The sequence below is a fragment of the Denticeps clupeoides genome, chromosome 3 (assembly GCF_900700375.1).
Source record: "Denticeps clupeoides chromosome 3, fDenClu1.1, whole genome shotgun sequence".
Lineage (NCBI taxonomy): Eukaryota > Metazoa > Chordata > Actinopteri > Clupeiformes > Denticipitidae > Denticeps > Denticeps clupeoides.
Genome location: NC_041709.1, coordinates 29,234,650 through 29,247,946, shown reverse-complemented (window position 1 = coordinate 29,247,946; position 13,297 = coordinate 29,234,650). Strand labels below are relative to the sequence as shown.

The following is a 13,297-nucleotide window of genomic DNA, read 5'->3' as shown; positions in this document are numbered from 1 at the left end:
CACAACCTTGAACGCTAACTGCTGTGACACCACGTGGCCAATTTTAATGCTATGGGACAATACTTCATGGGACCTGAAGCAAGAGTAGACTTACATGCCAGCATGTAAGCAGATACTGGTTTTACTACTATGACCTGAATCTAAAAAATGTGTTTCAGAAACAGGTTGAACAGCCACTGCCTCAAAATGTTGAGGTAAGAAAAAAGCCCTATCCCTGCCTTGATCAGTATGAGGAAGACTTCAGTTAAAAATACGCTTCTGCAGTCAGAATGCACAGAAAGGCAGAAGGTTTGAACCCTACTGGATCGCAGCATTTACCAAAGGTATGACAATAATTAGTCTATAGTTCCTTACAACTTCTCCAAAAAGCATAGTAATGGGTTTAAGACTGATGTTGACATTATAAATAAAAAAGGGAAATTGTAATAATATATTACATAAATATACAAATATATAATGGACTTTTTTGGTTTAGGTTTCAGACGTTCTATGATGATTTTATAGAAAAGATACATTAAATGTTGTGTGCATCTCTTTTTGATATGAATTCACAGTTTATTTATTAAACAGAAAGATCTTTGTAACAGGAAAATTAGATGGCTTTCAAAACTGTGAGGCATGTGAATGCAAGATTTTATCAGAAATAAGGTAATATCTGCCTTATTCCAGCATGCATAGAGAAGGAAAAAAATGAATATGAAGCCACAAATTAAAACGCTTCTTAAACAGGCTTGGGTGTTGGTTCTATAATTAAAAATTTTTCAGAATGAAAATGGATTGTGAAAGTCGAGTATCTACCCTTCTTCTGATGATTATGCTGATCAAAAGTAAGTGCACCTTGGTTAGCACTGTAGAAATGTACATTTTGTGTAGAAACATTTTATCTCAGTAACTAGAAAGATGTTAAAGTATATTCATATTTTAAGTGAGATAAGCCAATATATGATCTGTTTCTCTGTATGAATTCTTGTCTATAACTTTGAGCTTCAACCTTATTTCCCTGTTCTTTTAGGTGCAATACCAGAAACCACAACAGGTATCATCACTCCTTTGGCTTGCTGTTTATTTCTGCAGTATTTTACATTAAATGTAAATTTATCAAACCCTAAGCTTGACTGTCTTAGACATATATGTTATAATTTTCCAGAATCCACCATATCACCACTTACTACGGCTACATGGTAACATGGTCAGGACTGTGGCTGGCCACTTTACTTATATGTCTGTAGAGCCATTCTGGTGAAACACTGTTGTCCATTTGATGGTGTTTAATGTTCTCTAGCTGATATTTTTAGTTGTTATTTGCTTTTACAGTGTTTTCTATGCTTCCGTATCAACTTAATGATTAAATCCATTTTCTTTCCATATTTCTACAACCACAACAGATGGTCCCATCTTCAGATGTTATAATTAATTTATTTATGGATATATACAGTGGCAGTCATCGATAGTAATCCCACTTAAAAAAAATAAGTTCTGTAACTTTCATCATAGGTACACTTCAACTGTGAGAGACAGAATGAAAATAAACCAGGAAATCACATTTTGGTCAACAGCTCACCTCAAAAAGTTCACCTCAATACTTTGTAATATAACCTTGGTTTACCTTGGTCAATCACTTAAGTCTTTACCAGGTTTGCACACATAGCTGGTATTTTGGCCCATTCTTCCAAGCAGATCTTCTCAAGAGCTGTGATTTTTTGGGCCGCTGCTGGGCACAGATACTCTATTGGATTGAGGTCTGGACACTGGCAAGGCCACTCTAGAACATGGCCCCATTCATCCTTTTCTTAATATGGATAAATCTTCTTGTCCCCTTTGAAAAAGAGCAGTTCCAAAGCATAATGTTCCTACCCCCATGCTTCACAGTGGGTATGGTATTCTCAAAGTCAAACTTAATTGTCAACTTAATTGTCATCTTATTATATACAAGTACACAGAGACAAGATTGCAAAGCTTTGTAGGTTCACAGTGTTCAAATAGTGCAATTGTAATAACACACAACACATAGTGCAAATTGAATAACAAACAACACAAAAACATGACAAAGGACTTTGTGGACATTGTGCACTGTCCCATAAAATAGTGCAAACTAGACAAACCAGGCAGACAAAATGCAGCAATATGACAATATATCAGTGTGTGGATGTATTTAGTATAAAGTGAATATGGTATATGATATGCTATGATAATAATAACAGTAGTAATGATATGACATGATATGATGACCATGACACAGTAGCACAGTGTGAGGTAGTGAGAGATTAAAATGAAGAGTGTAATACTTCAGATAAAAATGCATAGTGCAGTACTGATGTTCAGTTTGTTATGTCTAGTTTGGAAGGGAGAAAAATCATCCGCAGATGGTTTAAGGCTTCAGACTGTGGTTGAGGTCATGTGGATGGTCCTAGGGACAACATATTCAGGAACTGGATAGCCTGAGGTAAAAACTGTTCCTCAACCTGGCAGATCTGGGTCTGATGCTGTAGTATCTTCTTTGGGAGGGCAGGAGTGTGAAATGTCTATGTGAGGAGTGTGAGGGGTCCTGCATGATGCTGCAGACCTTGCGACCGCTGTGCATGTGAAATGTGTCCAGTAAACTGGACAGAGGCATTACAATGATGTTCTCAGCTGTCTTCACTATCTTCTGTAGGCTCTTGCTGTCACAAGTGTTGCAGTTGCCTTAGGATGCTCTCTATGGTTCCTCTGTAGAATGTGGTGAGAATTGGTGGAGGGAGGCTTGCCCATTTTATCCTCTGCAGGAAATGTAGTCTCTGTTGAGCTTTTTTGATCAATGAAGTGATGTTCACTGTCCAAATAAAGTGGTGTTGACAGTCCAGGGTTGACTGTTCTACTCCATTGACTGTTCTACTCCATCCCTCTGGATCATCCAGATGGACTCAGGCAAATTTAGATGGGCCTGGTCATGTGCTGGCTTTAGCAGGGGGACCTTTCAAACGCTGCAGGATTTTAATCTATGACGACATAGTGTGTTACTAATAGTAAGTTTTGTTACTGTGGTCCCAGGTATATTCAGGTCATTGATGAGTTCCCCCCTGTAGTTCTGGGCTGTTGAAATGTACACACAGTTGAAATGTACTCATGATAAAAATTACAGACCACTCTCATCTTTTTAAGTGGGACAACTTTAAAAATCGGTCGCTGACAAATACTATATGTATATATATAAATAAATATATTTTTCATAATATGAACAGTACAGAGGAAGAAAAGAGTAAGAGTTTTCCATTTTCTGTAGACCTGGGCTCTGTTAATATGGGTTCTATTTTATATATATATATAAATATATATTATGTTATATATTATCCTATATAAACATGGCAAGGACACTAATACCAGATAACAAGTTGGATCCTGATTCTTCCTCATTGAATTGTTGAGCATTGCTTTTACATGAATGCTCCTTCCACATCAACCACATCTTCTTCCTTGGTTTCACTCTCACAACCAATAGGTTGATTGCACTGGACGCCAATTCAACTGATCCTGAGCCCATCCTGCCCAAAATTAAACTGTTAAATTAACAGTTTGATTTTCTTCCTGTGTGGGTCTGACCCTTAAAAACAAATGTAAAATGTATCTTAGCCAGAGACAGTCCCTGCAAGAAGACGGACATTTGAATATATTTTAAAATAAGAAATGCCTTCACACCTACAGGCAATATATGATGTGTTTCTCTGTATGAATACTTGTCCATAATACAGAGCAATAATGAAACAACCTTTATACTTTATTTTCCTTTTTATTTAGGTGCAGTACCAGGGACCACAGAAGGTATCACCACTTCTTTGGCTTGCTAATTATTGGCTAATATTGGCTGCAGTATTTTATAATTAAACATGAAATGTAAACATATCAGACCCTAGGTTTGATTGTTAATAAGGAACACATTTTCTAGAATCCACAATATCACAACTGACTATGGATACAACAACAGGTACCATGTGTCAGGGGTGGGATGTTGCTGTCATATTTACTTTTATATCTGTAGAGCAGTTCTGGTGAAGCTACCCCACTCCCCCGCCGGCGCTTCTGCATGGTGCTGCAAGACATACATTTTAAATTAGTTTCCAAACACATTTAGTGTTTGTATGAGGAATCAACATCGTCGAAACCAACCTGAATTTTACTTGGTACCGGTCAAAAAGGAAATCAGTAGCACAGTAGCACTAATGGAATCTAGTATGTTTGGCAAGGCAACCGAAGCATTGCACAATGGTATCTGTAGTTTGGTTGTCATCAGTGCTTCATATCGCTGTGTAATAATTATAAAGTATATATAACGTAATCTCGTAGGATGTGTCCTAATGGCCGCACATGAGTTTGCAAGAGTTTTGCCATTGCCAAGTATTAGATTGGAATATGGGACTTGACAAATCAAAATCTCCCATATTTCGGGGATGTCTGGGACAATACGGGACAGTGGGCAACTCTAGTCTCTTGACACAAATTTGAAATTTATCAGAGACAGTCCCTGCATGAAGATGAACATTAGAACATAATAAAAAAAAAACTTCACAAATACAGGCAATATTGACATGTTTCTTTGTATAAATACCTCTCCATAATATGGAGCAATAATGAAACAGCGTTGTACCTTTGCTTTATTTCCCATCTTATTTAGATGCAATAACAGGGACCACAGAAGGTATTATCACTCCTTTGGCTTGCTGTTTATTTTTGCCGTATTTTATCATAAAACATAAAATGCTTGCTTGATGGTCTTAGTTAATAAGACATGCGTGTTATAATTTTCTAGAATCCACCACAGTACCACTGACTATGGATACAAGCACAGGTAATATGGGTTGGGACTGTGGAGTGGGATGTTGCTGTCATCTTTACTTTTATTTATGTAGAGCAGTGAAATTTGTTTTTGCACTGTTTCATTTACTGCCTCATAAACTTACATCATTTCAGTTAAATCTTTTTCTCCTTACATGTATAGTTGAAACCAACACAACAGTGCCTCCATCTACAGGTATTATAATGATTTTTGTCAGATGTTTGTGGTTTTATATGTTGACTTATTAATTAAGACATTATAACTCTTTTTAGTTACATCATATAAAAAACATACTTTCACATTTATAGATTGTACCAACCCAACAGAGCCCAATAGAAACTATTAATGTTGATGCTTTGAGGATACTGTTGCTTTGTTTCTGTGTACACAGACTTAGGATTTCAGTACAGAGAGAAATATTTAACAGGGAAACTTTACAGAAATACTTTCCAACACCAGTAAAAGTGAGGTGATTGCCATTGTAAAACACTGCAGCAAATCACAATGTGTACACAACAAAATGTGTTCTCTGCTTTTAACCATCACCCTTGGTGAGTAGTGGGCAGCCTTGACCGGCACCTGGGGAGCAGTGTGTGGGGACGGAGATTTGCTCAGTGGCAACTCTGTGGCACATTGGCGAATCGGGATTCGAACCGGCAACCATCCGCTTAGTGTCATGAAGAGCATGTCTTGAAAAATGTTTGTATCAATGTAATTAATATTAACTTAAAATATCACAGCTGCATCCTGTGTTGGTCTGAATGTTATATTCATCCTAGGAGACAATCCCTACATAATCATGGTGATGGAAAGTTATCACACCTGTCCTGGAATTGTCTTAAATAAGTTAAATAACAGTATTCACTTATGATTAATTGTTCATGTTTGGGTCTGACCCTTGAAACAAATGAAAAATGTATCTTAGCCAGAGACAGTCCCTGCAAGAAGACGGACATTTGAATATATTTTAAAAGAAGAAATGCCTTCACACCTACAGGCAATATATGATGTATATTTCTGTATGAATACTTGTCCATAATATGGAGCAATAATGGAACAACCTTTATACTTTATTTTCCTTTTTATTTAGGTGCAGTACCAGGGACCACAGAAGGTATCACCACTTCTTTGGCTTGCTTATTATTGGCTAATATTGGCTGCAGTATTTTATATTTAAACATGAAATGTAAACTTATCAGACCCTAGGTTTGATTGTTAATAAGGCACACATTTTCTAGAATCCACAATATCACAACTGACTATGGATACAACAACAGGTACCATGGGTCAGGGGTGGGATGTTGCTGTCATCTTTACTTTTATATCTGAAGAGCAGTTCTGGTGAAGCTACCCCGCTCCCCCGCCGGCGCTTCTGCATGGTGCTGCAAGACATACATTTTAAATTAGTTTCCAAACACATTTAGTGTTTGTATGAGGAATCAACATCGTCGAAACCAACCTGAATTTTACTTGGTACCGGTCAAAAAGGAAATCAGTAGCACAGTAGCCCTAGTGGAAACTAGTATGTTTGGCAAGGCAACTGAAGCATTGCACAATGGTATCTGTAGTTTGGTTGTCATCAGTGCTTCATATCGCTGTGTAATAATTATAAAGTTTATATAACGTAATCTTGTAGGATGTGACCTAATGTCTGCACACGAGTTTGCAAGAGTTTTGCCATTTTGCCAAGTATTAGATTGGAATATGGGACTTGACAAATCAAAATCTCCCATATTTCGGGATGTCCCGGACAATACGGGACAGTGGGCAGCTCTCACCCTTGACACAAATTTGAAGACAGAGACAGTCCCTGCATGAAGATGAACATTAGAACATAATGAAAAAACCTTCACAAATACAGGCAATATTGACATGTTTCTTTGTATAAATACTTGTCCATAATATGGAGCAATAATGAAACAGCGTTGTACCTTTGCTTTATTTCCCATCTTATTTAGATGCAATAACAGGGACCACAGCAGGTATCATCACTCCTTTGGCTTGCTGTTTATTATTGCCATATTTTATCATAAAACATAAAATGCTTGCTTGATTGTCTTAGTTAATAAGACGTGCGTGTTATAATTTTCTAGAATCCACCACAGTACCACTGACTATGGATACAAGCACAGGTAATATGGGTTGGGACTGTGGAGTGGGATGTTGCTGTCATCTTTACTTTTATTTATGTAGAGCAGTGAAATTTGTTTTTGCACTGTTTTATTTACTGCCTCATAAACTTACATCATTTCAGTTAAATCTTTTTCTCCTTACATGTATAGTTGAAACCAACACAACAGTGCCTCCATCTACAGGTATTATAATGATTTTTGTCAGATGTTTGTGGTTTTATATGTTGACTTATTAATTAAGACATTATAACTCTTTTTAGTTACATCATATAAAAAACATACTTTCACATTTATAGATTATACCAGCCCAACAGAGCCCAATAGAAACTATTAATGTTGATGCTTTGAGGATACTGTTGCTTTGTTTCTGTGTACACAGACTTAGGATTTCAGTCCAGAGAGAAATATTTATCAGGGAAACTTTACAGAAATACTTTCCAATACCAGTAAAAGTGAAGTGATTGTCATTGTAAAACACTGCAGCACAGCACACAGTGCACACAATGAAATGTGTTTTCTGCTTTTAACCATCATGTCCGAGACAATCCCTACATAATCATGGTGATGGAAAGTTATCACACCTGTCCTGGAATTGTATAACAGTATTCACTTATGGTTAATTATTCACAAAATGTCTGATTAGTTACTAATTTTTAAAACTTGAATGACAGTCCTTCTATTGATTTCCTCAGCAACCGCTGTTGACCCATGCATCAGCTACTCAAGCCTGGATGAACCTTGGAGAGCCACTAACAACTCGGTTCCTTATGACCTTAATGCAAAGTGTGACATTAATGTCAACTGGGGAGGCTGGTACCGGCTCTTCTATAATGGAATGAGTGTCCAGATGCCTGAGTGGTGCCCAGATCAACTTAGCTGTGGTACTCACGCTCCTCTGTGGCTGCAAAGTTCTCACCCTCATGTAGGCGATGGAGAGGTCACCAGGAATGTCTGTGGACACTGGAACAATGACTGCTGCTTGTTTCGTCCCCCTCCCATTACAGTTAAAGCTTGTCCAGGAAACTATTACGTCTACAAGTTTGTTAGTCCAATATCGTGCTATTTGGCTTATTGTGCAGGTAAAACTACTTTTCTGCCTCTAAATCCATTTGAAATAAATTGTGTTAAAAATGTGACTTTAGAAATCTTTAAATGTTTCATTTTAGATCTTGGGCCCGTAGTTCACACAACACCAAACACAGGTATGAAACCTCAACGCTTATAGACATAATTGATCTGATTTATAAGCACAGACATTTTGTTTTTAATATACATTCATAATATACATTTCAGATGTTCAGTATTAAAAGAGTATTAATACAAACATGAATACTCTTTTAACAACAACAACATTTTATTTTTTTTATTTAGCCCAAAACCACAAGCAGTATGTCTCAGTGGGGTTTGACAGGCTCTTCTGTTGACACCCCCACACTTTCTGCACACAAGAAAAACATTTGCTGAATTCTCATGGAGAATAAAAGTGAGAAAAAGTCAGGAAATAATACAGCTGCATCCTATACTTCCTACCAGAGACAATCCCTACTTAATAATGGGGATGGACAGTGGATGAGTTTTTGGACTGATTCAGATGACACATCTTTTGCATCCACATATACATTATTTTCAAATGGATACCCGTCTGCCGAGGCACTAAAGCCGAGGCAATGCAATTGTAGTGTGTCCACGATGAACCTGCCTTTGGACATGTCTTTTTTATGGTGGGCAGAGTCAAAATCAAGGGTGCCTGACTGAAACATGGTAAAATTTTCATTACATTGTCAATTTATTCACTATCAGAGTCGGCAGGCTTTTTTATTTTAAGCACACCTGTCTCTGGAGTAGTCTATACCTTTTTTATAATGGTCTTCAATTACAATTATTGTTGTTTTTAAATGTGATTTATAAAGAAAATGGACTTGATAATTTTTTTATTGATTTGTAGCTCTGTCTACCACAAATCCAACCTCACAGCCAGCTTCTGCAAATACAGGTATCATCATTCTGTTTATTATAAGCTTTCTTTCCCAAAGGTTGCCTGGCATTCACAGCTAGCGCTCGTCGTCTATTTTTAACGGGATATTATATTGATAATTTATTCACTATCAGCGTCTGCAGGCTTTTTATTTTAAGCAGCACAAAGTCAGGAACCAGGATCTAGAGTTGCTCAGAGAGAGACAGATGAGACTCGCCATCCCACTCCTGTCTCTGGAGTAGTCTAAACATTTTTATAATGACCTTTAATAACAATTATTGTTGTTTTTAAAGAAAATGGACTTGATAATTTTTTATTGATTTGTAGCTCTGTCTACCACAACTCCGACCACACAGCCTGCTTCTGCAAATACAGGTACCCTCATTCTGTTTATTAAAAGCTTTCTTTCCCCAAAGGCTGCGTGGCACTCACTGCTAGCGCTTGTCGCCTGTTTAATGGGTCCTGATCCCTCCCAGATGAGGCCAGTTCAGCAGGAGGGATCAGGACCTGTTAAATGCAGGTACTTGACATGACTGCAATATTAACTTGGAAACTCAATTTTACTTTTGTGTTTATGGTTCAGTTCATGGCCCACATAATTTAGAGTTGTTTTTTTGTTCTTTTTGGCCATTACGCCTTGTAATTTTGTTCCTGAATAAATATTCTTACCTAAATGATGCTCAGCTTCAACCCCAAGACGTTCCATCCCACCGCCAGACCCTCAGGGGGCGTAAGGACTACTGAAGGGAAGGCCAACCGGAAGCAGGGGCTAACACCTACTATAACAACCGAGTGGCCCTTTTGGGTTTTGCTTGCTCTTTGTTGGTTTTCCTCATTGACGCTAGCTTTTTTTTCCCCCCAAGTTCTGTTTTTGCTTTATATTGACCTTGTTTCTTAGCCATGATCCTTGAACGCCCCATTCCGATCTATTTTGTTACCGACTCTTTTTTCCGGCCACAATGACTTGAGCATCTCAGCCTCCGTCATACCTGACACGCCCCTGAATGACCCTTGCTTTTGGACTCTGATTAACCCTGCGGTCTTTGTGTTTACTCCGACTATGATAACCCTAAGCCTTCCCTCACTGCCTGGTGTACTGTCCTCACCTGCCAATCTCTGTCTCTCCCTGCGCTGTGGTGCATTCCACCTCCCACTCCCCCTCACCTGCTACTTTTCTCCATTGGGTCAAATGTACCTGCTCCAAATCTCTCCAATAAATGCTCCTTTGCCCTGTCCAGTGCCAGCTATGTCTGCCAGGGCACCGACCAACTCAGGCGTTGACAGTTTCACATGACTTTGATTGTGGTTCATACTAGGGTCACATACTATTCATTCCCGTTGCTTTATTTTCTAACAACTGGTTTTAATGATTTAAAAAATGTTGATTTGTAGCTCTGTCCACCACAACGCTGACCACACAGACCACTGCAGCAAATACAGGTATAATCATTCTGTTTATCATAAGCTCTCTTTCTAAAACAGCACATGGCTTCGCACAGACAGACAGACAGATGGATTGGCTGATTAATAAACAGGGCTGATCATTTTGAAAAAATTGTTCTCTTTTTCTAATTCAAGTGATTGGACTTCGAGTGATATTTACGAGTGTAAGGAATCTGACAGAAACTGACATCAGTCAGTTGGTCCTGCAGCCTGTGAGTATTTTAGTTTTTTTTTTTACTTTTTAATTTGCATCTGAATATGTTACATTAAAACAATTGGGTTTATTTATGAATCTTTGTGTTTCAGCTTAAGCAGGAACTGAATAGGCGAGGAGTGCCAAGTGACATCATTCTCAGTTTGAGATACGTCAAGATGACAATCCTCTAACAAAAAACACAGATCACAGATCCACACAGATCACAAGAACAAATAGTCAATGCATACACTGCTGAAAAGATTAAAGGAACACTTTGAAGTAACATCAGAACTCTCTTGGGGAAAAATTTTCTGACATGATGTTTTAGTCAAAAGTGATACTTAATTTTTATTTGAGCAGTCTGTAATTATAATTTGGGATTTCAAAATGCTTCACATAATGCAAATTCACAATGAACTCTGCATGTTCTATTGCAAGTTGTTTATGAACATTTTATATCCAGATATGATTAATATGAAAATTGGCAAGTTAAAGGTCATCCCCATCACAAATAACTGTAGTGTGTCACCTTGTTAATCTTTGGATGGCCCTTAAATCAGGCACCATGACCTCTGTACATGCTGCTGTGCTGGAGGCTGCTTTTAAAATAAATGGTCAAATTGGGGTAATTTAGACTTTTCAGTGAGATGAAGGCAGTGTGAGATAAAAATGGGTGCCTACCAGGATGGAAATAAAATGCTGATTCATGTTGTAATTTCCAATGTATTAATATATTACAGTCTTGCTCAGATTAGATGGTCATTATTTTCTGTCTTAATCATGGGCTCTGTGCTACTCTGTGCTATTCTGTGCTATTCATTAGCGAGCTTCTATATGAAACACTAAACACAAAACAATAATAAAATTATTAATAATAATTGCACATAATAAATACTTTATGAAATTACCATTACCAACTAAACATTAATAACCCATATTGCACATTCATATAATAAATTTAATAATAAATTAATATGCAAACATACCAAACACATACATTATCAGCAACGTTATCAGGCCTATATTTCAATCGATGAAGTCAGATGAGAAGTACTGGGTGCTTGTTCTCTCCAGCACCCAAAGATGTTATACATGGGGAGATCACTGGGTCCCCTTGAAGCTGACAGACATTGACCTTGGCAGATATTGACCTTGAAAGCTGTGAGGTGGTCAAATGGAAGCATCAGTTAGCTAAGCTTGTGCTGAGTTTGTGGGGCAGTGCCCTAGCGGTTAAGGAAGAGGCCCTGTAATTAGTAGGTTGCCGGTTTGAATCCCCATCCACCAAGAAAAGAAACTGAGAAAAGGACCGTCCCCACACACTGCTCCCCGGGCGCCTGTCATGGTTGCCCACTGCTCACCAAGGGTGATGGGTTAAAAAGCAGAGGACTGATTTTGTGGTGTCACCATGTGCTGTGCTGAAGTGTTTTACAATGACAATCACTTCATTCACTCACTTACCAGGATGTCCTTTCCAAGGATGCCCCTCCACTACCCCACCAAGCTGACTGCCTTGCAGCCCTCAGTAGGAATGAAAAGGGGACATACTGGCACTCAGTTCTTTACCTTGATGTGTTTCACAATCACTTCAGTTTGACTTTTCATCTGACATAATCTAGCCGATGCCAAATACGTTCTGGCTGCACTGGCATTGCACTGAGGTGTGGAAAAAACTGTTAAAAATAGTGTTAGAAATGTTTAGGAGACTTGGGGCAGTGGTGGTCTAGCGGTTAAGGAATCGACCCCGTAATCCGCCAAGGTGGAACTGATGTGCCAAGCAAAGCACCGTCCCCACACACTGCTCCCCGGGTGCCTGTCATGGCTGCCCACTGCTCACTATGGATGATGGTTAAAAGCAGAGGACAGATTTCACTGAGTGCACCGTGTGCTGTGCTGCTGTGTATCACAATGGCAATCACTCCACTTTCACTTAACACGCGCGAGGCATGTTGGACCTGGGCCATCAAGGTTATGAAGGACAAATCAGGCAAATCCTCATGCCATAAGGAAGCTGAATGAGGACATGCCACCACACCTCAGGGTGCGTGCTGTACTGCTATAACTGCATGGGACAAATAAAAATGTTGAATCTCTACATTTTTGTGGAAGTGGAGGGGATTGAGGGGAAGGGAGAAGAGAGTATGAGACCCCATGGTCCCAGGGAAGAGAAGGAAAAGCTTATGGATCTTATGTCACTCAAAAGGGTTGCAGCAACCCCAAACATATTATCCAAACAGAACTCCTGATGCAGTTCATAGATCTGGTGGATTATTATTAATAAAAATGCATACACATACTGATTTATGGGCAATAACAACTTCCCATTTAGTGGTGGGGCTGCTCTTTTAATGTTATGATGGTCATAGCTCTTCTGAGCCACATCATGGAAGGAGCACAGTTGGCTCCAGTACTTAAATTTCCTGCCTCCATTTCTGTACTTTAACCAGCTCAATCCTGGTCAGGTAAAACCATCCTGACGCCATTCTGATGACTCATTCAACTCCTTATACTACCCTCATACTACCCCCAATTCTTTGATCACTGGAGCCAACATGGTCCTCATTGTAAATATGAACTACCTAATATATTTGCATTTGTAAGCAGACATCTATTCTTGTTTGTTCTATCACTTATGCCATCAGATAGAAAAGCATGCAAATAATTTTTTTTTTTTTTTTACAATGTACATTGGCACAAAGCGTCTCAGATTAGAGCAGTGCTCAAGGTCCTTGAGCAAGGAAGTGGCA

At 38.6% G+C, this 13,297-nt stretch overlaps 1 protein-coding gene across 4 annotated transcripts; it reads left to right on the top strand.

Moving 5' to 3' along the window:
- The first annotated feature begins 212 nt into the window (after nt 1–212).
- Nucleotides 213–11,302, top strand: LOC114786654 (oncoprotein-induced transcript 3 protein-like). Of its 4 annotated transcripts, XM_028973930.1 has the most exons (18): nt 220–323; nt 766–827; nt 1,013–1,036; nt 3,772–3,795; nt 4,646–4,669; nt 4,781–4,819; nt 4,970–5,002; nt 5,898–5,921; nt 6,766–6,789; nt 6,901–6,939; nt 7,090–7,122; nt 7,632–8,018; nt 8,106–8,141; nt 8,885–8,932; nt 9,242–9,289; nt 10,307–10,354; nt 10,493–10,569; nt 10,664–11,302. In XM_028973930.1, the coding sequence occupies exons 2-18, from the start codon at nt 767–769 to the stop codon at nt 10,742–10,744; spliced, it is 1,050 nt and encodes a 349-aa protein (XP_028829763.1). In that variant the 5' UTR covers nt 220–323; nt 766; the 3' UTR covers nt 10,745–11,302. The 4 variants fall into 4 exon arrangements, with proteins under 4 accessions (XP_028829765.1, XP_028829766.1, XP_028829767.1 ...); XM_028973932.1 differs by lacking the exon at nt 4,646–4,669 and having other exon boundaries at nt 213–323; XM_028973933.1 differs by lacking the exon at nt 4,970–5,002 and having other exon boundaries at nt 213–323.
- Nucleotides 11,303–13,297: the final 1,995 nt, after the last annotated feature.

Coding starts and splice junctions, on each gene's coding strand:
- LOC114786654 (XM_028973930.1), top strand. CDS start 767: ATGAAAATGGATTGTGAAAGTCGAGTATCTACCCTTCTTCTGATGATT. Junction 4,820..4,969: donor GACTATGGATACAAGCACAG/GTAATATGGGTT, acceptor TTACATGTATAG/TTGAAACCAACACAACAGTG. Junction 6,790..6,900: donor AATAACAGGGACCACAGCAG/GTATCATCACTC, acceptor ATAATTTTCTAG/AATCCACCACAGTACCACTG.